Raw genomic sequence first — 24,873 nt, 5'->3', positions numbered from 1 at the left:
AAAAAATTTTTGTCACAAAAAAATTTGGTCAAAAAAATTTTAGTCAAAAAAATTTTTGAAAAAAAATTTTGATCAAAAAAATTTTGGTCAAAAAAATTTTTGGACAAAAAAATTTTGGTCAAAAAAATTTTTGGTCAAAAAAATTTGGGTCAAAAAAAATTTATTCAAAAAAATTTTGACCCAAAAAATTTTTGAAAAAAAAATTGATCAAAAAAATTTTTGGTCAAAAAAAATTGGGTCAAAAAAAATTTATTCAAAAAAATTTTGACCCAAAAAATCTTCGAAAAAAAAATTTGGTCAAAAAAATTTTTGTTCAAAAAAATTTATGGTCAAAAAAATTTTTGGTCAAAAAAAATTTTGGCACAAAAAATTTTGGGAGAAAAATTTTGGTCAAAAAAAATTTTGGCCCAAAAAATTTTTGGTCAAAAAAAATTTGGTCAAAAAAATTTTGGAGGAAAAATTTTTGAGAAAAAAATTTTTGGTCAAAAAAATTTTGGCCCAAAAAATTTTGGTCAAGAAAAATTTTGGCCCAAAAAATTTTTGGTCAAAAAAATTTTGGTCAAAAAAATTTTTGGTCAAGAAAAAAATTCAAAAAAATTTTGACCCAAAAAATCTTCGATAAAAAAATTTGGGGTAAAAAAAATTTGGGTCAAAAAAAATTTATTCAAAAAAATTTTGAGCCAAAAAATTTTTGAAAAAAAAAATTGGTCAAAAAAATTTTTGGTCAAAAAAAATTTTGGTCAAAAAAAAATTTGGTCAAAAAAATTTTGGTCAAAAAAATTTTAGTCAAAAAAATTTTTGAAAAAAAATTTTGGTCAAAAAAATTTTTGGTCAAAAAAAATTTTGGTCAAAAAAATCTTTAGAAAAAAATTTTTGGTCAAAAAAATTTTGGTCACAAAAAAATTTGGTCAAAAAAATTTTTGGAAAAAAATTTTTGTCACAAAAAATTTGGTCAAAAAAATTTTAGTCAAAAAATTTTTGAAAAAAAATTTTTGGACAAAAAAATTTTGGTCAAAAAAATTTGGGTCAAAAAAAATTTATTCAAAAAAATTTTGACCCAAAAAATTTTTGAAAAAAAAAATTGGTCAAAAAAATTTTTGGTCAAAAAAAATTTTGGTCAAAAAAAATTTTGGTCAAAAAAATTTTGGTCAAAAAAAATTTTAGTCAAAAAAATTTTTGAAAAAAAATTTTAGTCAAAAAAATTTTTGGTCAAAAAAAATTTTGGTCAAAAAAATTTTTGAAGAAAAATTTTTGGTCAAAAAAATTTTGGTCTCAAAAATTTTAGTCAAAAAAATTTTGGAAAAAAAATTTTGGTCAGAAAAATTTTTGGAAAAAAATTTTTTGTCAAAAAAATTTTTGGCAAAAAAAATTTTGGTCAAAAAAATTTTGGTCGAAAAAATTTTTGGTCAAAAAAATTTTAGGAAAAAAATTTTGGGATAAAACATTTTGGTCAAAAAAATTTGGGTCAAAAAAAATTTATTCAAAAAAAATTTGACCCAAAAAATTTTTGAAAAAAAAATTTGGTCAAAAAAAATTTTGGTCAAAAAAATTTTGGTCAAAAAAATTTTGGTCAAAAAAATTTTAGGTCAAAAAAATTTTTGGTCAAAAAAAATTTTGGAAAAAAAATTTTTGGTCAAAAAAAAATTTTGGTCAAAAAAAATTTTGGTCAAAAAAATTTTGGTCAAAAAAATTTTAGGAAAAAAATTTTGGGATAAAACATTTTGATCAAAAAAATTTTGGTCACAAAAAAATTTGGTCAAATTTGGTCAAAAAAATTTTCGTTCAAAAAAATTTTAGTCAAAAAAATTTATTCAAAAAAATTTTGGCCCAAAAAAATTTCGAAAAAAATTTTAATCAAAAAAATTTTTGGTCAAAAAAATTTTTGGCCAAAAAAATTTTGGTCACAAAAAATTTGGTCAAAAAAATTATTGGCCAAAAAAATTTTTGGTCAAAAAAATTTTGGTCAAAAAAATTTGTTCAAAAAAATTTTGGTCAAAAAAAATTTATTCAAAAAAATTTTGACACAAAAAATTTTCGAAAAAAAAATTTGGTCAAAAAAATTTATGGATAAAAAAATTTTTGTTCAAAAAAATTTTGGTCAAAAAAAATTTATTGAAATTTTAGGAAAAAAATTTTTGGTAAAAAAAAATTTTGGTCAAAAAAATTTTGATAAAAAAAAATTTTGGTCAAAAAGCTGTTGGTCTAAAAAAGTTTTAGAAAAAAATTTTTGGAAAACAATTTTGGTCTAAAAAATTTTGAGAAAATAAATTTTGGAAAAAAAATTTGACCAAAAAAATTTTTGGAAAAAATTTTTGATCCAAAAAATTTTGGTAAAAAAATTTTTGGCCAAAAAGTTTTGGAAAAAAATTTTGGTCAAAAAAATTTTTGGTCAAAAAAATTGTAGTCAAAAAAATTTTAGTCAAAAAGTTTTTGGAAAGAAATTTTGGTCAAAAAAATTTTGGGAAAAAAATTTTGGTCGAAAAAATTTTTGGTCAAAAAAATTTTGGTCAAAAAAATTTTAGTGAAAAAAAATTTTGGTCAAAAAAATTTTAGGAAAAAAAATTTGGGAAAAAACATTTTGGTCAAAAAAATTTTGGTCCAAGAGAAATTTCGGGAAAAAAAATTTTGGTGTAAACAATTTTTGTACAAAAAAATTTTTGGAAAAAAATTTTTGTCAAAAAAATGTTGGTCAAAAAAATTTTGGTCATAAAAATTTTGGTCAAAAAATTTTTGGTCAAAAAATTTTAGTCAAAAAAAATTTTGGTCAAAAAAATTTTAGGAAAAAAATTTTGGTCAAAATAAGTTTTGTAAAAAAAATTTTGGGAAAAAAAAAATTGTGAAAAAATTTTTTTTAACAAATTTGCTTGCTTGGATAAATATTAATTCAATTCATTTTATGTGGGTGGGTAGAGCATAGTCACCTGGGGCATGGAAATTTTTTGGAAAAACCATGGACTATAGTTTTATGGGAAAAAAATTTTGAAAAGAAACCTGGATATGGTCTTTGATTTTTTGGGAAAGATTTTGAAGACAAAAATTTGGGGAAAAAAATTGGGAAAAACCATGGATATAGTTTTAGGGGAAAAACCATAGATATAGTTCTTTTTTATAAAAAAGTTTTTGGAAAAAAATTTTAGGGGAAAAAAGTTTGGAAAAAAATTTTGGGTAAAAATAATTAAAGAAAAAAATTGGGGAGAAAAAATTTGGAAAAAAATATATTTTAGAATAAAGCTTGAAAAAATACCTTTAATAAAAAGAAAATAAATAAATGAATAAATAAAAAAACAAGAGTGGGCATCAATAGTCTGAGAAATTCTTTCAAAATTTTCAAAAATAAAAACCTTGGACCATTGTCTTAGAAAAAAAACTTCCCAATTTTTTTCAAAAATAATTCAAAATTGAAAAAAAAACTTTGAACCATTAATTCAATTGTAAAAGAAACATAACAAAACATATTTGTACAGTGATCCAATTAACAAAAATTTGATAAAAAATAATAAAATTTATACAAAATTACTAAACACTTTTTTGATTCCATAGCACAAATGTAATATATGATTATAATATATGATTATAATATATAGTACTTACCTTTACAATTGTGAAATATCCAAATGAAAAAAAAAAAATTGATTGTTAACACAGTAGCCACAAATGCTTCCTATATACACCTATATCTATATATACATCCTATATATATAGAAGTTAAAAACTAACAATCACTTAAAATTTCTTTTCGCACCAGTAATTAGGTGAACATAGAAAGATACTCAAACATATTTCAAGATTTTTATTTCAAATTCACAGACTTGTTGCATATTAAATATTTGAAACCGTAACTGGTAAATTTGAAAATAATAAGCTACCAAATACTTGCCTAGTACATTGGTATCGGCCATACCACTGATCACATTTTCAGATTTTCCACAACTTCACATGATCACTGACATAAAAAAAAAACTTAAGACTATTAATATACATTCACAATATTAAACTAAATTCATATTAGATATTTAAAAATCATAGAATTGATAAATACTTGTACTTATTCTTGAAAAAGAATTGCACTAAATTAGTCACATGCACAAGTACTCAAAAATCAATAAATTAAACATATTTTATCTTAAATTCCACTACATTGTTAATAGCAAGGGGAGAAAATTTAAGGTATATCAGTCTCTATGGCAGCAAAGCAGTTGATCATTTCAAAATTGATTTCTAAAATAAATTAAAAACAATCCTCATTCACTAGAAATTTGTGTATATTCAATGATTTCACAAACATTTAATTTAAAAACAAATTAATAACAAAACATATGATTTTTAATAATTATCCATAATTATAACTAAGTAAATATGCAAATAACCTCATGGAGGAACAAATTTCTTAGCTGCTGCGCTACCAAGTGGACGCGAGTTAGAAAGAATCTAAAAAATATCGAGTCCAATAATTTAAATTTTTTTGGAAATAAATTTGTATGATTTGGTTGAAATGTTGAATTGTAAATACTAGAAAGAAGGAATATAGGATAAGGACATATGAAAATCTTACATTAAAATATTCATTTTCTCTGTGGTCTGGTTTACAAATAAAGTAAAATAAAATAGAATAAGTACACAAGTTTTAACTTAAGAATTTATAAGTTTAATAAATTAAATTGCCCATATAGATATCGTATTCAAGTCAGCTTAAATGTAATTTAGTACTGGGTACATCATGAGTGGAGTACAGTCGTAGTTCGAATTAACAACATTTAGAGTTTTACAGTTGGGTAGAGCATTGCTCATGCAGCTCACACAGTTCGTTAACACTGAACATTATTACAACCAAATTACTTATACAGAAAATGATAAATTATAGTACATGATTCCTATTTAGTGATGATTTACTGTAAACCAGACAAACATTGTTAAACTTAGTAATTTTAAATTCAATCTTGAATCAGGCTAACAGTGAACATGAACAGACGTAAGGAGAAAAACAATTTTACTTGCGGAGGACTATGAGGAATGGAGACAATTACCAAATAACGAAGGGATTGTATAAGGGTGAATTAAGGATACGGAAGTGGATAGGTAAGGTTTTCAGGACTAGTTGTCCCCGCCTTCCTGAGGCTCATCTCCATCACCCTGCGTGTCTGATGTCCACAGTGTTAAGTTATCTCGCAGCAATTGCATTATGAGAGTTGAATCTTTATATGAATCTTCATTTAGGGTATCGAGCTCTGCTATCGCATCATCGAATGCCTGCACATTAAGCATGTCATTAATACACATATATGCTCATTAAACTATATAAAAATATTTGGAATTTATACACATGTTAGGAGCAGATGGGCAACATGACTAAATGCATCAAAACTGTTAGTACACTTGCCATATCAAGGCAAATACCAGAGCATAAACATACAGAACGCATAAATATATATTCTAAAGTTAGTGGAGTCGAAATCACTAGGAATATATTAATATATTTATATTAGAACACACACACAACAAGATCTGGATGTTCTAATTTAATATTTAGATCAAAACCATTCACAAAGAATAGAAAATAGTGAACCTGTTTAGCTAAATGGCAAGCGCGCGCGGGCGAATTAATTATCTCATAATAAAATACTGAAAAGTTTAATGCCAGTCCCAGGCGAATTGGATGTGTTGGCTGCATTTTTGCCTTTGCTATATCAAATGCTTCTTGGTATGCCTTTTGAGAATCTTCTACCACCGCTTTGAAAAAAGTAAATTAAAATTAAAATCCCGTATTTATATATGAAAACAACATAAGCTAGTCATGTCTGCCAATCTGCTGAAAAAGAAAATATATTAAACCTGTTTCGCAAGTTGACACGCTTTATCAGGTGAATTTAGTATTTCATAATAAAATACGGAAAAGTTAAGTGCAAGACCCAATCTAATAGGATGTGTAGGCTGCATTTTGGCCTTGCTGATCTCAAATGCATCTTGATAAGCTTTCTGTGAATCATCTACGACGGCTGTGGAAGATGGATAAAATGTTTTGAAAAAAAATGTTCCTTTTATGATAAAACTCAAACTACGAATTGTAACAAAAATAAATTTGCACAGAGTAAAACTGAGTACTTTCAAATATATTTTTGAAAATAATTTATATACTTACTGTTACGGGTTTCTCCTGTTGCTACTTCAGCTAGATACCTGTAGTAATCTCCCTTCATCTTAAGATAGAAAACCTTACTTTCGGCATTACTAGCTTTAGGAATAAGGTACTTGTCAAGAAGGCCCTAAAAATTTCATGATATTTATTAATCTTGTAACAGGAAAATAGACTAAACAATTATATTGATTAATGATTAAATGTATGTATATATATATATATATATATATATATATATATATATATACATACACACACACACACACACACACACACACAGATATGCAAACATGCCTCAGAGAAAAATCACAGTTCATGTAAAAATTAACTTAGAATGTTGAAAGAGAACAATAATAAGTCAAAATAAGAAAATTATTTTCCTGTTTTACATTAAATTAAACTGCTAAAAAGCTATAAAACAATAAAAAATTCCAACTTCATTAATACAATCTACTTCAAAAAAAAATTACAAATAATGTATAGGTTGAGTCATAATAATGCATTGCAACCCTCTTTATTGGTTCAGAAAGCTGCAAGATTACTATTTGGTAACGACACTTACCAGTACGTCGTAACAAATTTCACGAAGTTCCTTTTCAACTTTTTCCCGATACTCCTTTGCCATCTGTTGTTTTCTTTCGGAACCCTCTGTTTTTTGTTCGATGGAGGAGATAACACGCCATGATGAACGCCGCGCCCCAACCACATTTTTATAGGCAACAGATAAAAGGTTCCTTTCTTCATTGGATAATTCCACACCGGTTTCCGTAACAGCCTTCATCGCCGCAGCCATATCATCGTATCTGATAAAACAAAAGTTTTAATTGAGATTCAAACAACAAATTTTTAAAAAGGTGTATTTCTTGATGGCATGCACCTGTAATTTACACACACACACATACACAAATATATACACACTTATCTGTGAACATGCAAATACATACATACACACACACACAGTCATAACTTGTAACTTCTTTCAACTCAATGGACAGCTTTTGAATATAATTTTTTTAACTTATTAACACTGCATGTGAATAAATTAAATAATCATAAAAATCGCATAACCTTCATACATTTTTTAAAAAATTCAATTTCTAAGGTATTCAGAATTAGTTAATTTTGATATCAAAGAATTCTTTGTTAACTAATAATAATATATTAACTTTCTTTACTTCATGCGACTTTTCCAACTTATTATTACCAATACAAAGAGTAGTATTTTTTCCCCTAAACTACATATAAATTTATCATACTTTAATAATTTCATATAGATTCTCCTAGTTCAAATTAATTTAATAGCCTATTCTATTTTAATACTGCGCTTATTTCTTTTTGAAGATAACGAATATAATAACTATCAAAAATTATTCATACATAAAATAAATATATGAAGTAGCATTATCAATGCTGCTACGAAATAAATCTAAGAAAATATGTATGTACTTACATAAGTATGTACTAATTTCAATTACATAAGTAACTGAAAAACAATTTTTGGTGATACCTATGTACATATTTATTATTTTTAATAAACGCATAAAATACATACATACATAAAATACATACGAATATATACATACATTCACTCATATATATATATACATACATTCACTCATATATATATATATATATATATATATATATATATATATATATATATATATATATATATACATACCAAGTAGTTTTTTTTATAGATAAATTTAAGTTCGGCATATGGTAAAGCTTATACAAAGAACATGCATGCAGTACAAAATCAAATAGAATTAAGAATTTACCTTTCGGCCTGCTCTGCCAGTTTGGCTCGTTGCACCAATTCTTCCTTGTCGACCGTAGACATAGTGGTGCCGTGCGTGTGAGTGCGAGGGACTTTAAATAATCAATGTGGCCCCTGAAATTATGATTTTGTTATAGTTACTTTAGAAGATATAGACATTCATATAGGGTGTTCAGCAATACCACTAACACAAAGTTGTGCATTTATATTATGAACAAGATCAAATATCAAGCAAGAATAAAATTATTGAGCTCTTCATGTAAAACTAAATGATCGCACCAAAATACAACATTGGTTTTTTAGTGTCTCTGCTGAAGGTCGTTGCAATACAACTAGAAATGATAATATACTTGGAAAATCAGAAAATTTGCAAATGGTCGGTAATACCGAATATAATGTAAAAATGTAGTCTTCAATCTCATAATTGAAATTTTTCACTTTAAATAGAGTAGGACTCATAATATTTAAATAGATGATGTAGATGTAGACGTATAGACGTATACGTAGTATAAATATGATGCGCATAAATAAAAAGAAAAGCATAATCAGTGAAGAGATAAAAAGTATAATGATTTAGATATTATTGCCGCCGTAATCCATTTGCAATAAGTATAAATGTTTAAGTAACAAATTTAACGTATCAATCAATAAGAGTTGAGTATCCAAAAACTCAATTTTTGCGAAAACTTTAGTATAATTATATACTACCAATGTTTTTGTAACAAATAAAATTTTAGAATATATTTTAATACGTAGCTAAGTACGTACTTACGTATCCACAAATTTCCTTCAGCATGAACGATTACTAAGATCGTACAAGAATATTGCGCATGTAACATTCACATATAAATAATTTCTATAATACAAAGTTTCACTGTATACATAAAACTAATTATGAGCACTATTTACGTGGGGTATAAAGAGTTTTAACTACAAACGAATATTTAGGAAAACGGAGATGTTACCGGCCGGCTGGAGCTCGGCACTTAATGGGGTGGATGTTAACGGTGTTTTGAGCAAGTGCCGTATATGCTGCGTTCTACGCTTGCTTACCAACCCTTCCCAAACTTCGGGGCAAACACTGGAAACTCCAAATTGAAGTAGTAACAATTATTCAATACTTTTTAACAAATATTACAGATAAATTTTAAATTTTAAACTTCAACCATTGTTAGCAAGCAAGCTGTTATATATAATTTTACAAGAAATTTACTATTAAAATTGAAGATTAAAATGTTTCACAAATGATATTTTATTGACAAAAAACAGTCGCTTCGATAAGTTCAAAACGCACATGATATATAATGTCCGAAAAAGATATCAACGTAATGAGGGTAATCGAACTTTGCATTATGAAGTAAAATACTTGATCAGATAAGAATAATTAAGTGATGCGTTTTGTAACAAGCTACAAGGTGATTGTGTTTTAGATGACATGCGTTATATAAATTTTGTAAGGCAGCTACAAACACCTTTACACACAATATTCAATATCTAATTCAATAAAGCATTAAATATAACTATAATCAAACGTTTTATAAATATTTAGAATATTTCATATTTAGTTGATAACTGCAGAAAATATAAATTTCATTAGTAATTGTATAGTAAATTAAATTGCCTATCGCTCTGAATCTTGTCCATAATTAGACAAAACAAATTGCCAGGACAGTAATGATTTCAACTCATATCTCCTATACAGTATAATGTTCTTAAATTCATTTCGGTCATGATTTGTATAAGAATATATTTTAAGATAAAACTAGCTGTTATTTTTAACAAAGCACAGGCAAAATACGGTATACAAAAAACTTTTTTTAAAACATGAAGCTAAATAAAATGACGGTTATGCCGTAGACGATGGTCGCTGTACTTACGACTGATTTTGTCGCCAGAATAAATAAACATGCAACGCAGAGAAGCAAGTTTTCAAATATATAATTGTTTATAAAATTTTATTACATAATTTCGAAAAACTGATTCGGGCCATAAATAGATGCTAAGAATGCTAGTCTTTGGGAAGCACATGATGAAGGCTATTATTACGAGCACACGCGCCAGTAAAGGAGAGCAAGAGAGGTGCACGTGCGCGCGAACTGTGCTACAAATATTGATCGCGGCGCGCAGACCAGACGGATCGCTACTCCCCCACCCACATTTTATTCGTGAGAGTATCTCACGATAAAATCCATTCCTAGCTTTAAAAAAATCGCTAGAAAAAATATGCACCAATTCTACGCAGATAGAAACCATATATTGCAATTAACTTGATAAATAAAATTGATAAATGAGGTATTTGCTAAACCGACCTCAAAACGACTCGTAGCACCGTTATGGAATGTAATGGCTCATGGATTTATACACAATTGACATGTTCACACAAACAGCCAGGAAAATCAATAAAAAGCGAAAAAATCACGAAACGATTAAATAATGCACTAAGAAATGAAATTTCAAACATTTCTATTCCGTTAGAAAAAAATCAAAGCAATGGTGAACAGAAAACTACTAATAAATCGTGCATGAATTGATAAATTATATTTTGTGCTATTTATAACCAGTATTAAAAATAGAAATGAAATTATAGAGTGCGTCGTTCCCCATAGCAACATTGATTACCCAAGTCACCGAACATTAAATTTCTTGCAGTTAAATGAAAAATGGGTGCAAAAAACGCAACTACCATATACTAAAAAATAGTATAATATGATAGCAAACAGTATAACATGATCAACCAATATAAGACTATACTATAACGATCGAGTGGTCTTTCATGCGATGGACGCTTATTAACGCACGACGAAACAGGGTCACGTATACTTCGATTTATTGTAGCCACCCTCGTACACCTGCAAAGCAAGCAAATTTCTATCTGGCGTGGGGTTGGCAACCGCACTGTAAAATCTACTACGCTTTTAAGCAGCAATCCATAAACGTACAACACCGATACATTCCTATACATAAATAAATGTAAAACGGAACAATTTCTGAATGCAATAAATAATCAGTTGACATTATTCGATAATCGAATGAAAAAAAATTAACATAAATATGCGAAGAACAGCAACTGTTGCAAATTTATACCTGCGCATGGTAAATATTATAGATGTATCGAAACGCTTTTAATATACTATACTTTGCAATGAGGCATGAGCACAGTAGGGAAAGACTGAATAACATGAGAATAAAAGGACATAACTATGAAAATCATTTAAAATGTGCTCGAAGTTATTTTGCAGTTTCATATTAATTTGAATGTAGCCATTTTCAATTGATATAATACTAGATATCCATTAAAATCGCAAATGTCAACCCCTAATATTGCATAGAGATAAACAGTGCATGGTCAATAAATGCGGACAGTACAGTATGCATATTGAAATGCAGATAACATGAGCAAGGTCGAGCAGAATGCGATGAAGTGCAAATAATCGATTTGTGTTACACATGCAAAAGAATATGTATCATATTCGATCCTGTCACAAGCAAACACAAACACACACACGCACACACGCGCACACCGCACCCGTTCGAACGAACATTAAGCATCGACGGTCGCGGCGCCCAACCCAACGCATACAGGTGGAATGATGATGGAAATTGATACAAAATGCGTCGAGCCGTCACATCGTCACACAATGTTAAGATGACGTAAGACGCCTCTCGAAAATTCATTCTGCACCCAACTCAAACTAAAGTCACTGACATCATAGCAACACCGTCGCTTTCGATTGCATTCGGCACCGCAACATAATACTAATACTACTGCCATTGACAGCGATGCCGATCGATATCAATCACGAGGCGGATAAATAAAAATGCATCCAAATATATAAGAGTTAACTAGGGGCGTGGCACACTTACGCACCCACGATTACGATTGCGTTTACTTCTCCAAGTAAAATTAAAAGTGCACGCAAGGCCGATGATGCAATTATGTCCCCAACTCACTATACAATTGATCCATCTAAGACCAACAGTAATTATGATTGATACATGGTTGACAGATGACAAATCATCCAGCTACTAGAACTACACTGAAGAACGAACCCCAACAAGCCAAACACGTCACATTTCAGATCAAAAGCTTCTATAGCCATGTGCAAAATCACTTTGCCCATCGTGATCGAGATGCATACAAGATCGCAAACTATGCAGTCACAGAAATATGCATACAGCATAACAATATTAAGACAAAGCTGAACTTAATATATTTCTGTATATTAAATTCTAGAGGTCATACGACGGCTATTAGTGATTATATATATACTGCGCAAAAGCGTATACCAAAATTAAGTAAATTCCTAAGCAGCAACACGTACACTTGTATACTTGTACCTTAATAAACACGACTATATTAATAAAAACAAATTTTTCACACAACGTTCATGCCGAAATTAATTCCAAAAAAACGTAGAGGAGGTTATACGTCTGTTCCACCGGCAATCATAAAATGGCTGCGGGGACACTCCTTCAATGCGTCACAAATAAAGCGTTCACTATAATAATTTATTTGTCCAGCACATAACACAATATTAAACAATGCATAACAGACGTAGATTGAATGAATCCTACTTACTTTTGGCAGGGTAGATTTGAAATTTGACACAATTTAATTGCACGAAACTACACACTATCAATATATTTCTCCTGATGTTGGCGCTCACTACTTGCGTATAGACCGAAGGGGAAAGGAGACGAACGACGAACGACGAAGCTTCGATTGGACTCGGCCGAGGGGTCCACACGTCTTGATCTGTGGAGGAAGCGGATCCGAATGGCCTCAATTGATGGTGAAGTTGAACGCAAACTTCAAATATGCATCGACATTTTCATATCATTTTAATTAATGATAAATTACGTCAACTGAATTAAAAATAAATTTTGAATGAGGAAATTATGAAATTCTATTTTTTGTTATTTTAGATAATGAATCATTCTTTTGTTTGCAACTTGTACACAGTATACTTGATTGATTTCCATGCAACAACAATAACAAAAGAAACATTTATCAAAACTTTTGTTTAGTAAAAATAATTTCATTTATTTTTTATTTTATGTTTATCAAATACTAATTGTCTAATAGCAGATAAACAATTTTAATACCAACATGAGAAACGCCCAAATATTCACCATAGCCCTCGTGTGTCCCTCATTACTACATGTGACAGCAATAACCTAAAATACTTTTTTCAATTTTTCTTAATGTCATTACTGTTTAAACATTTTACTTTGAATTAATGACTGTGTATATGTTGTGAATATATTTATAAACGTGCACTCAATTTTACAGTTATTTAAACTTATTGCAGATACAAGTTTTATTCTATATTTAGTTAATATATATTAACTTCTAAAAATGCCAAAATCCAAACGTGATAAGAAAAGTAATTTTGTGTTTTTTTTAATTAATATATTAATATATATATGTATATATATATATATATATATATATATAATATTGTACTCTTACTGTTTTTCAGTATCCCTGACGAAAACTGACAAAAAGGGTTTAGCATTAAAACAACAAATAGTAAACGACATAAGATCATGCGTTGAAAAATACTCTAGAATATTCTTATTTTCCGTAAAAAATATGAGAAATATTCAATTAAAAGAATTAAGAGCAGAATGGAATCATTCAAGGTTTTTCTTTGGAAAAAATAAAATAATGGCACTAGGTCTTGGAAGAAGTGAGCAAGATGAAGTGGAGGATAATTTACATAAAGTAACTATACAAATATGTACAAATTTCTTATAAATGTATTTAATTGAAATATTGCATGTGAAGATGAAATTTAATACGTGAGCAATTTTTTTTAAATAGATTAATTCATTCTATTTTATAGCTCTCTTCAAATCTACAAGGACAATGTGGTTTATTATTTACTGAAAAATCGAAGGAGGAAGTTGTTTCTTGGTTTAGTACTTTCAGTACACAAGAATATGCAAGATCTGGTTTTGTTGCTAATGAAACAATTATATTGCCAGAAGGACCCATGGAACAATTTCCACATTCCATAGAGCCTCATCTGAGGCAGCTTGGTCTACCTACAAGCTTACAGAGGGGAGTAGTTACACTTTTAAAAGAGCACGAGGTGTGCCGAAAGGGAGCTGTTTTAACACCAGAACAAGCAAGAATATTAAAACTAATTAACAGACCTTTGGCGGAATTTAAACTTCAAATAAAATGTGTCTGGTCGAAAAATGAAGGGTTTGAAATGTTATGTGAGGAAAGTGTGGAAGCTGAAGAAGAAATGATGGATGAAGACGATGATTAATTAATATTTTTGTAAGCCATTAAAATATATTATAAAGACCACAATGGTATTTTTATTTTACATTTTATTTATTTTGTTTTACTGAACAGCTAATTTAATAACTTAAATTTATAGGATAAAATATTTACATAAAATTAAATGAAAATAAAATATTCAAAAGCACTTTCGAATAATTTTATCTACAAAGAACTTGATATCCAGTATAATATAAGTAAAAATATAAGTATTCCAGATTTATATGTTGTGTTTCAGTACATTAGATTTGATAATACTTACTGAAACATCCATTTTTCTTGTATCTCTTTCCCACAATTAGGCATTACTTTTTCACTGGTGAACTTTTTTCTCATTCTTCAATTTGTTTTTATGAAATGCAAGTCTATGAGAACTTCTCTATGCATGTAATGTAGCCTGTCAAGTAAAGTTGTCAGCAGTAGCTACCTGATTTATCAAATTCTCTTGTGAACTCAAAATGTTTGTAGTACTTATCAGTTTCAACAGATGAAGAAATACTTTTTACATAACAAATTACAATTGAGAAATTGATTTCATAGAAGTACAGAAAATTCTTGATCAAATATTAATTCATTTGCTCTATTTTACTGCCAGTCTTAGTACTTTTATTTGCATAATATGTAATCTATCTGTAATTACTCATTGCTACAAAACATATTCATAATTTAATTCAAATTTATTTAGCGCATTACGTAGTTCAAATTTATTAGGGATTAACTAAGTATTCTCGCAGATAAGAGAAATGTGAATATATATTAACAACCTTGCATTTTGCCAAGTTGTATAGTTTTGGCAATGGATATACAAAGTTGGATTTATTTTTGTTATAAATGTAATCAAATTTCACAATGTCAAATAGAAGCGCTTTTAGACTGATTATCAAGTAGTAACTTGCAAAGAAAATAGTTTTTATCTCACAATCATAAAAAATCAATTGAACAACATCAACTATAGAGTTGTTGTGGCAACATTATATGAAAGTTTCAAAAAACTGTCTAAGTATGTTTGAACATTCCAAACTAATGTTTAATTTCACATTTAATTGAAATCAAGTTAAGTAAGTTCAATTATTTGCGAACAAAACCTTTATTTATAAAACTACAAATAAAATTCTAAAATAACACAATATAAAATTATTTAATTTAAAGTCTATATCACAATATAAATGGTAATCAAATTTATATAATAAAAATTTAAAGCAATATTAACATAATCAACAATAGTATTTGCATTTCGACGTTACAAACTTTCACAGTTCAGGAAATAAATCTTACTAGATTTAATTGGACTCACAAGATACAAAAAGCCGATTTATGAAGCGACAAATACATATACTTGTTGTAGAGCTTCATTTTAAGACAATGCTTTACTACATCTAACATTTAATTACTTATAGAATTTTCTGGAATGGTTGGCAATGGTGATTGTCCTCTAGAGCTTCCTTTTGATGAATTTGATGTATTACTGCTTTCAGGTATAGGAAGTGGAGGAACATCTGGCAAAGGATCACGCCAATATATAAAATGAGAAAATTCAGAAGCATCTTCCAACAATGGAGGAAATAATTGATCCACTATGAAACTCATGTTAGAATATCTGAAAAATGAAATATGTTTCTCTAACATAACTTCCACATCATTTTATAAAGGCTGATATATTGAGATTTTACTTCATAGTATATAAAAACTTTACCATTCAATGAAATATTATTATTTAATGAGAGAGATAAAATCATACACCAACATTACATGACATTTGTTAAATGATTAATTTCCAACAATCTGCCTATGGCCTTATAAAATATCATAATATTTTAGCACACCGTGAGTTACGAAACGTAGCAATGCCTTTGCTACAAAATATGGATTTATACAACATGGAGTGACACATTTTTCTGGACATACAGTTGATTTGTGCAACACTCATGTAAATGCCAATCATATGAAGTTTTATGTAATCCATAATGAATAGATAGATATGAGAATGCATTTTGAAGTACCACCAATTATATGCATGAAAAATGATTAATGTGTCGCCAATAATGAATGAATCAAACAGGAAATAAATAATTAGTAAATTAATCTATTCTGTTTTCGTAAAACTTCAGGTCGGAGGTAAGGTAGTGAATTAAGTAAGCAATTGAAAGAACTGAACACCCATTCCAATTATGATAAGTTAATATTGATGATTAAATCCAATCAGGCTTACCAATTAAATACTGTAGTTTAATATCATCTTAATGCTTCAGTCACTAAATAAGGACCTTATACAAAAGTGCATTATAACATCAAAACAATTTACCATAGTGAATTCATTTGAAAAGACTTTGATAACATAAATTAAAATGATTCTTTCTGTTATTTAATTAAAATATTGTTAACTAAAACTTTCAATTTGGTCCTCGCAAACAGGTGGAAATAAATCATTGACAATGCCACTTTGTCCTGTGTAACTGCAATAATTAAAATAGAAAATTGTAACCCGATACAAATTACTTTGTATTAAATATTATTTAGGATATGACAAACATTGCAATAGGATTAGGCAAGTATATATACACGCATACACACACACACATATATATATATATATATATATATATATATATATGTGTGTGTGTTTACAAAGATTTAACAAATTGCAATGTCTGACATAGCCAGACCCTTATGAAACAAGCAACATTATTAGTGAACAGAATGGTATATAAAAATTTGGCAATCTATATGTTTTCTTTTTGTACTTACGATGACTGAAACGTCTGAGTTAATTCATGTTTTAATTCTCCACGGTGATTTATTGTAAATATCCTCATTATTGGAATGCCAACAGCTCGATAAGCCCATACATCCTATTTCAAAATAAAATCAGAACTAATAAATAGAATTTTGATTAGATTTTATACATTCATAAATATAAATTATTAAATACATTTATTCTGTTTCCATATCCTGCATAAAAGGGCTTTGTATCAGCAGGAAACAGTGCTTGAATGTCATTTAGACATGATATTTTAAATTGTTCTGGCTTCTTTTCTATTACTTCTCTATGAAAAGCACTAATTAATGATGTGGGATTTAACAGTAAAGGTCCATCTGGTAGAGATAAATCATTTTGTTTTATAGATTTTAAGTATTCTCTCGTTCCCTAAAAATAATAGTTGTATATAATCAAGAAACTAGTTAAACTTATATAAAAGAGCTAAAATCAACCTTTGCTTGTCCAATAGCTCTTGATGAAAGATATAATAATTTATAACCATTATTTTTAATTTTAGTAAATAATTGTGCAACTCCACTTTGAGCCCAGTCCTTTCCTACAATTGGCAAAATATGTCCCAGAACATCTGACCTGAAGAAATAATGAAAATTTAATACAAATTTGAGAAAAAACACTAAATACAATATTTACTTTGTGATTGTGCCATCAATATCCGAAATCACAACTTTGTCATTATATTTCCACCTGTACATATAACACTTGCATCTGCTTGTACCTTGATATGCTGTTGTAACACTGAACACAACTTCGTTTATACCTTCGTTCAAGTTCAGCCTTTGCTGTAATAAGAAACATTATATGCATGTAATTAAAAAATATCTGGAGTATTTTATTTTGCAAAACAATATATGATCTGATTACTGTAAAGTATTTGAAGAAGTCAATAGCAAAATTTACTAAATTGTATGAAAGATTATGAGTAATATTTTCATAACATCTGCATAGAAATGACAATATAGCATGCATATTTACAACTTAAATGCATAGAAATTAAAGCGAATTTAAATATGTTGCTTATATATATCATGCTTATAACATATTATTCACTATTTAATATTTGATTTCAAAATGGTCATATTATGCTTTCGAGGTCATATGCTGAGCAAAAAAATTGAACTTTTAAAAATGTAATGAGACACCAACTATTTGTTCACTGCTGAGACGTAATGTTTTCCGGTATTTTTCAGGTAGAGGACGAGATGAAGCTATTTGAATTTGTGTTGATTGAGCAGTATCTGGATCTGACTCCTCAGAACTCTGAGATCCACTGTAACCATCTTCCTTATGTTCAGAACTCGTTGTTGCTGTTACAGTTTCAATCTCTGTATCTGCTGGTGCTATGTAAGCTCCTGTTTGGGTAGAAACTGTAGAATCCTGAACACCTATATATATTAATATATTTATTTATTTATATATTAATATGTCATCAATAAAAATGCCTAAGTGAAAAAGTCTGAACAACATGATCAATTGTTTGCAATAATATTAATATGATAGATTCCGAAATGTCTTAAAATGAAATATAGATATAAACCATATTTACCTGGTATATCAATGCTGACATCATTAGGTGCCTGATTATCTTCAGGCTCTGCTTTAGCCGAAGAGTCAGAAGTGTCTATTGTGATGACTGTTTTATCTGGACTATCCTCTTTAAGCATGGTCTTTGATTGTGATTTATCAGCAGGCCTACGCCAGTACCACCAAGATAATCTTCCATCATTTTTTGTTGTATCGTTTCCATTTTCTGTTTTCTCATTGCTGCCATCATTGGTCAAGCGCATCTGATCAGAGCAGAGCCTTTCTATGGCAGTCTATAAAAAAAAGTGCTTTCAGATATCTATTGTTTCATTATTTTAACCGAAAACATAAAAGCTTAACAATTAAGAAAATCAAAGAGCATAAAATAAGAGATAAATAGAAAAAAACCAACAAACATTACTGTTCTAAATTAAAACATGTTACTTAAATAGGCATAACAGATGCAGTAAGTTAAATTTTTCTGATTATCGAGATTACAACAGATTTTAATCGCAATAAATGCAAGTTAAATATAACAAGGGTAGTTGACGACTTAAAAAAAAGATGTTCTTCAGAGATACTTTTACAAAAAATTATTTAATACAGTTAATTCAAAAAGTTATTTAGTCATTTTAAAAAATAAGAAGATAACAATGACACATGGTGATATTAGTAGGGATTATTTAAATTTAAATTTAATAATCAACAAACAGAATACATATTCTTTGTATTAATGAGTGCCATTTGATTTTCTTCTTGTCAACCACCCCAGCTCAGTTTTATTAAGATTGTTTAGTTTTACCTGGGGTAATGGTTGCTGATATACAAGCAAAGTCATCACAATTGGGCATGCGGTTTTCCAGTTATAGTATTTTCCACCAAGTTTGACAACTACATTGGGACTTTCTAAAACATGGGGGTTTTGACATACCTCATTATATGATACTATGTGTCTTTGGAATTCGTCATCAGACGGTCCTTCTCTGCTCAGGCCACCACAAAGAGAAATTAAAATTTCCTCTGAGCCCCTAAAATAATTAACTTAAATTAGTATGATTTGCAAAACATAAATAAATTGAAAAGATAATGTTAATATTTAAGTGAATTGAATTTATTTACTTTTATAAAAACCTAACAACAATCTATATCATGATGAGATAAAAATTGGTACCACAGATATTAAAGAGGTATTATAGTGTAAAAAATAAAAAAAATCGATTTTTTTCAACATTTTCAAAGTTTAACTATTTAAGAATATGTGTGTAGGATAGATTTTTTTTAATTTTAATTTTAGGAGATACAGCATGTTTGACCAGGATAATCCTCTTCTGTTTCCTTCCCTTTGCAAAATGTTAAACGCGTTTTTCTCAAAACTGTCTTTTCCAAAACGATGCCCACGATTTCACGAATTCTACTGGACCGATTCACTTAAAATGTTCAGAAAATCTTTTTTATAGACTTCTCGCAAGCCTCATCCCCAAATATCATTTTCTGCGATAAAAAATCGATAAATGCAAAAAGGTGGTAAAATGGTCCTTTTTTTCAAACAGTCGTCATTCTCTCTTTGCGACTTACTCCGAAGTTGAATGCTATTTTAACTGAGCTATCATAGTTAAGATCTTGCTCGCAACAAAGAAACAATTTATATACACAGCGCAAAAGAAAATGAACCACTTACTTGTCATTGTTTCTAGAATCATCAAAATCGAATCAGCGCTCTTACATCCGGCGCTGGTGCTATCTTGGCTACTTGGCGACTGAGTCAGTGAAGGTCCATTGCCCGATTCGTAGCCCTCCTCGCGCAGTGTTCGACTGTCGATCGATGTGTCGGCGTCCTGCTTTTTATTGTTTATTTGCGCCTGAGGAAAATACATGGCAGCTACGTCCGGATCCAAATCGCGTGCAGATAAATCAGCTAAATATAATCCTTCTACGGGTGTCTTCTGAGCACGCAGACGCTTCGTTTGCTTCATGAAGCTGAACATACCGCTTAGCATGGAATTACGTTCGGCCTGCTTAGCTTCCTCGGCTTTGCCGTTTTCTAGTGTCGTTTGTTGGGAAGCAATACTCTTTGGAGGCGGCGATGGCAGTTCACCCCATAGCCACGACTGGGGCTGTACGGTCTCGCTGCGTGATGAACTATTGCTGTTTTCGGTTTGGAAATGTCGTTGGGACATTTCAAATTCCGTGTCCGATTGAACTGGTGTGCAGGGCCGGGAACCGCGAGGACTGTGGACATATCGACATTATAATTTATATTCAAGGTATAGGTATTAATTCTAACAAAACCGTCACATGCTACGTAACTATTACAAGGCCTCATTTTTCGTATTTTTTAATTCGTTAACTATTTTAACAAAAATATAACATAACACAACATTGTAAAGCTTTGGAATAAATTCATTTGCACATTGCAACATTGGTATAAGAATTTGTCAATAAATACAGTTCGTTTATGATATGAAAATTTATTGTAGAGAAACGGAATAAAATCTTCCACAACTAAAATTCAATTGATAAAGCATACTGATGAATACGAAAGAATGAACCCAATTAATACATTTTGTTTAACTTCCGAAGTGTATGTTTTCTCCAGAAAATCCGATTTTTTCAATTTCAACACACAAAAATTATATAAGTTTTCTATAAAATTCGCAAAAAAGTGCAACATTTTTCGTCAATGCTTTCGCAAAAACCCCTGAACCAATTTTAAAATTTTAGCAACCGTGCTGATAAGATTTTAGTAAAGATCGGTCGAGCCCTTTCTTCGTAATTGTTTACTGAGACTTTTTTGACAATATTGATCAAATTATGCTTAATTATATCGTTTATGGCCTTAACAAACATCCTAAAAATATTATAGACATACGCAAAGTGGTTTAAATACGAAAATTGAAAAAATATAATGTAAATATAAGTTTTCAAGTTACTACATTCACTAAGTAAATATTTTAATGTTTAAAATCTAATACCTTACACACACGTAAGGTCTGCTTCCTCCTGCGTGTTGCATGCTAGCAAATTATTTAAAAGAGTTTAAAGATTTTGGAAACTTGAGCATACTAAGTTTAAACGCAAAATATGAAGTTTACTAAGTTAAACATGAAGTTAAATGATCAATAAATATGATATTAAGCATTGAACTAAGGATCTTCTCCAACCTGCAACCGGCTCAGATGCACACGCACATAGACACACACACGCACACACACACACACACACACATATATATATATATATATATATATATATATACATATTGAAAAAAATAATGCATGATCCCATTTTGTAAACATTAGAAAATAAATTGAAACATGATTATAAAATAAATTTAATTGAAAATAATCAAAACTGCCTATTAAATTATATATTGTTACTATGAATTTAAATAATAAAATTTACCTCTGTGCTGAAGACACTTCTGTATCGCTGAAAAAATGTATATCGGGATCCCGTATTCTAGACTGCGTATCGCACGTTTCAATCGTCATAGATTGGGACATGATAGACTTCTCGCTGGCTAATTTAGCTTCGCGAAAGAAGGCGCTATCTGCTTGTGACGATTCGATCTCTTGCTCTGAATGCACAGAACAACCAGAACTGCTATTAGAGTTTTTGCGCTGGGAATTTTTCTTTTTCATTAAAGAACGTTTTCTTCGCCTCTTTTTACTACCGACTGCACCGTTCGATCTACCGTTGTCCTCTGAATGAAGCGTTGGATCCTCCGAAGTATCGGTTTTGTTCACATTAACTTTTAAATTTTCATTCTCTTTATCATTAAGGTTTTCCTAGAAAATCAAGAATACATATATCATCCGTGCCGCTCTTACTTTTTAAAATTATATCAAGTTTATGTTTTCGCCAGGAAATCCGATTTGTATATTTTATGTTTTATCAACGAAGTAATTCTGAATCGAATGAGACCAAATTCGAACAAAAAAATTGTGTGTGTGCTTCCGCGTGTGTATATGTGATACGATTTTTGACCTTCTGTCGACGATTTTTTAAGAACAGAGAAACGTAGCGTAACTACTAATTACAGTTGACGCCCAAACTTTAATAAAATACATTTTTAAAAAACGAAATTTTGAAATTACAGATATTATAAATATGTTTATCAGACATCAATTGGAAATCGTATTGATTATTTTTAGCAAAAGCTAATTGGATCGTTGAACATTTTTACCTTATTATATATACGTATCGGAAAGTTCATGTAACTTGCTTTAAGGCAAAATGGCACGTACAACTAGTTCAAAATAAAATTATAAACAAATCTGTAATCTAATGAATATCCGCGACTTCAAATTCTAGAGATATTTAGAAATGTAAATAAACATTTCTAATTGGTAGTATATGTTTCATTTACTTAATAGATTAATAATTTTGTAATTTACAAACGCAATCATTTCCAGTGTTATTGTCTAATAAAGCATTACGAGCACAGGCCTCGCTTTCGATTGCCTCGCTTTCGATTGCCTCGCATAAATCAGATAATCTAATTGTTTGCTTCTAAACATTTGGCTCCAATGGTACAACGGTACAAGACTAACATGTACTACTGAAACTCTTGGTTGCTAAACATATATGTTATGAAACCATCATTCAAGCATTTTAAATTGTTTTAAAACCGCTGTATTCAACGTTTTTGGGAGTGCAAATATTGGTTTTAGAACGAGCACCATAAATAAACTGATGAACTCACATTGATTGGTACAAAGTCGCTAGTTTGAGGTAGCACCTTCCGTTCTCGATTCTGCGCGCAATCATCGGCTATGGTCTCAGCTCTGAATGTCTTCGGCGTGGCGGATAAAGTTATGGTCGAAGATTGTTCTGGATCGACAGGATACATGGAATTCACAACGTTGAGATGATCATCTATTTGAAACATTTCTATGTGTTGACTTTTGCCATTGCCGCTTCCATTGTGATCAGCCTGTGCCGCTTTATTGGCGGCCATCTGTTGCTCATGTTGTTCAAGTCGATCTTTGATATACTGCTGTTGCTGCTGTTCCTGAAGCTGTCGATCGCGACGCTTTTCCGAGTCTCCTCCGTCGGTATATCTACGATGTGAATATGCCGACGGCTGATTTAACTGAAATGACATTGTTAAATTTTATTATTTTCATCACAACTAAGAAATAATTTATTTTTATACATTTTGAGAAGTAGGTGTTATAATATATGAATAAAATGTTTAAGTCAATTGCATCGTAATTTTGTCTTCTTCATTAATAATTTCTAATGAAAATTTTACATTGCGATTTATCTTCAGAAATAATTAGATTGCATTCGCATGTAATTTTGTTAAAACGTTATACCCAATATATAATATATCTAATAATTCTGCATCATATTGTATCAGAACATCACTTGTTTTTAACTACTTGTACAAATGATGGCTAATATATTTAGTAATATATTACTATATTTTGAAATAAACGTAAAAATAATAAGTACAGCTACAATATATTCGAAACTTTTCTAGTATATCGGTATAAAAAGTTCATATATATTACCGAATTTTCATCAAAAAATTCAGGTGTAACATCAATAGATTTCCTCCGGAGTCGTGGACAAAGCAATTCTTGTTCACCATCATAAAGGCTTGGGAATTCAGTAACCGTAATTGGAGAAGTAGCCAAATTTTCAGGAACTGTTTCATCTTCTTCATACACACCTTCTACAAAAAAGGCTTCTCCAGATTCTCCTAGTTTCATGTGAATATCCCGGATTTCTCCGTTGATTTCGATGTCCACCTGTAATTTTTTTTTCTAATTATATATAAAGTACTTATATCTGTATAGTACTTTATGCAAGCACTATTAACAAAATACAGAGTTTTAGAAATATGAACTGATTCAAACCAAAACTAATTCAAAAAGCCACATAAAGTAAATTTTATAAAAAGTTGTTACTTGTTTAATAAAAGAAATATGCTTTATAATTGATAAACAATATAATGATTAAAACGAATACAATCGCCTAATGTCAACAAATCTCCTGTTTTAAACAAAATGTACCTCATATTTTCTAAAAATAAACTTCTCAATAATAATTAAATTTGATTTACTTAGATTCGACAATTACCTTTTCCTCCATTATATAAGTTCAATATCCTATATCACCCTCATTTATTAATACTAACAATTTTAACAAAACAATATGTGTATATAATTTTTTTAAAGTGATTCAATTTCGGTTTGAGTGAAAAAATGTAATCGAGTATTTTTTTGTTTAAAATGAAAATTCGACAATATATTCGTGCACTGACGTTGTGAGTAAAATAAAAAAATAACGATCAAGTTTTGTAACAAGTCTCTTTTGATAAAACATTAAGTTGATCACCAAACGTGCAATAATCC

The 24,873-nt window shown here is 29.3% G+C and overlaps 3 protein-coding genes across 6 annotated transcripts in view; 1 reads left to right on the top strand and 2 right to left on the bottom strand.

The window, feature by feature from the left end:
• Window positions 1-4,622: 4,622 nt before the first annotated feature.
• On the bottom strand, window positions 4,623-12,695 carry LOC113378760 (14-3-3 protein zeta). Of its 4 annotated transcripts, none has more exons than XM_026619355.1 (6): window positions 12,493-12,695; window positions 7,915-8,027; window positions 6,696-6,936; window positions 6,137-6,260; window positions 5,564-5,727; window positions 4,623-5,247 (listed from the first exon to the last, which is right to left on the bottom strand). In XM_026619355.1, the coding sequence occupies exons 2-6, from the start codon at window positions 7,974-7,976 to the stop codon at window positions 5,092-5,094; spliced, it is 747 nt and encodes a 248-aa protein (XP_026475140.1). In that variant the 5' UTR covers window positions 7,977-8,027; window positions 12,493-12,695; the 3' UTR covers window positions 4,623-5,091. The 4 variants fall into 4 exon arrangements, with proteins under 4 accessions (XP_026475140.1, XP_026475136.1, XP_026475137.1 ...); XM_026619351.1 differs by lacking the exon at window positions 5,564-5,727 and adding an exon at window positions 5,830-5,993 and having other exon boundaries at window positions 12,493-12,683; XM_026619352.1 differs by lacking the exons at window positions 5,564-5,727; window positions 12,493-12,695 and adding exons at window positions 5,830-5,993; window positions 8,682-8,896.
• A 577-nt stretch (window positions 12,696-13,272) lies between these two features.
• LOC113378761 (mRNA turnover protein 4 homolog) lies at window positions 13,273-14,231 on the top strand. The gene is made up of 3 exons (XM_026619356.1): window positions 13,273-13,300; window positions 13,397-13,641; window positions 13,763-14,231. The coding sequence occupies exons 1-3, from the start codon at window positions 13,273-13,275 to the stop codon at window positions 14,192-14,194; spliced, it is 705 nt and encodes a 234-aa protein (XP_026475141.1). The 3' UTR covers window positions 14,195-14,231.
• Window positions 14,232-15,462: 1,231 nt separating this feature from the next.
• Window positions 15,463-24,873, bottom strand: part of LOC113375376 (phosphatidate phosphatase LPIN1) — a 75,840-nt gene continuing 66,429 nt past the window's right edge. The window contains exons 4-15 of the mRNA XM_026615313.1: window positions 24,028-24,267; window positions 23,214-23,603; window positions 21,911-22,296; window positions 20,180-20,737; window positions 19,311-19,536; window positions 18,531-18,801; window positions 18,131-18,369; window positions 17,618-17,766; window positions 17,419-17,557; window positions 17,138-17,353; window positions 16,954-17,057; window positions 15,463-15,805 (exon numbers count right to left, since the gene is read on the bottom strand). Coding sequence (XP_026471098.1) covers window positions 15,592-15,805; window positions 16,954-17,057; window positions 17,138-17,353; window positions 17,419-17,557; window positions 17,618-17,766; window positions 18,131-18,369; window positions 18,531-18,801; window positions 19,311-19,536; window positions 20,180-20,737; window positions 21,911-22,296; window positions 23,214-23,603; window positions 24,028-24,267 — 3,132 coding nt within the window. The 3' untranslated portion in view covers window positions 15,463-15,591. The remainder of the gene's footprint in view (window positions 15,806-16,953; window positions 17,058-17,137; window positions 17,354-17,418; window positions 17,558-17,617; window positions 17,767-18,130; window positions 18,370-18,530; window positions 18,802-19,310; window positions 19,537-20,179; window positions 20,738-21,910; window positions 22,297-23,213; window positions 23,604-24,027; window positions 24,268-24,873) is intronic.

This window comes from Ctenocephalides felis, unplaced genomic scaffold (assembly GCF_003426905.1).
Source record: "Ctenocephalides felis isolate EL2017-DRISC unplaced genomic scaffold, ASM342690v1 CF-g0.4_SCAFFOLD_01886, whole genome shotgun sequence".
Lineage (NCBI taxonomy): Eukaryota > Metazoa > Arthropoda > Insecta > Siphonaptera > Pulicidae > Ctenocephalides > Ctenocephalides felis.
The sequence above is the reverse complement of the archived record's forward strand: the minus strand, read 5'-3'. Positions and strand labels throughout refer to the sequence as shown.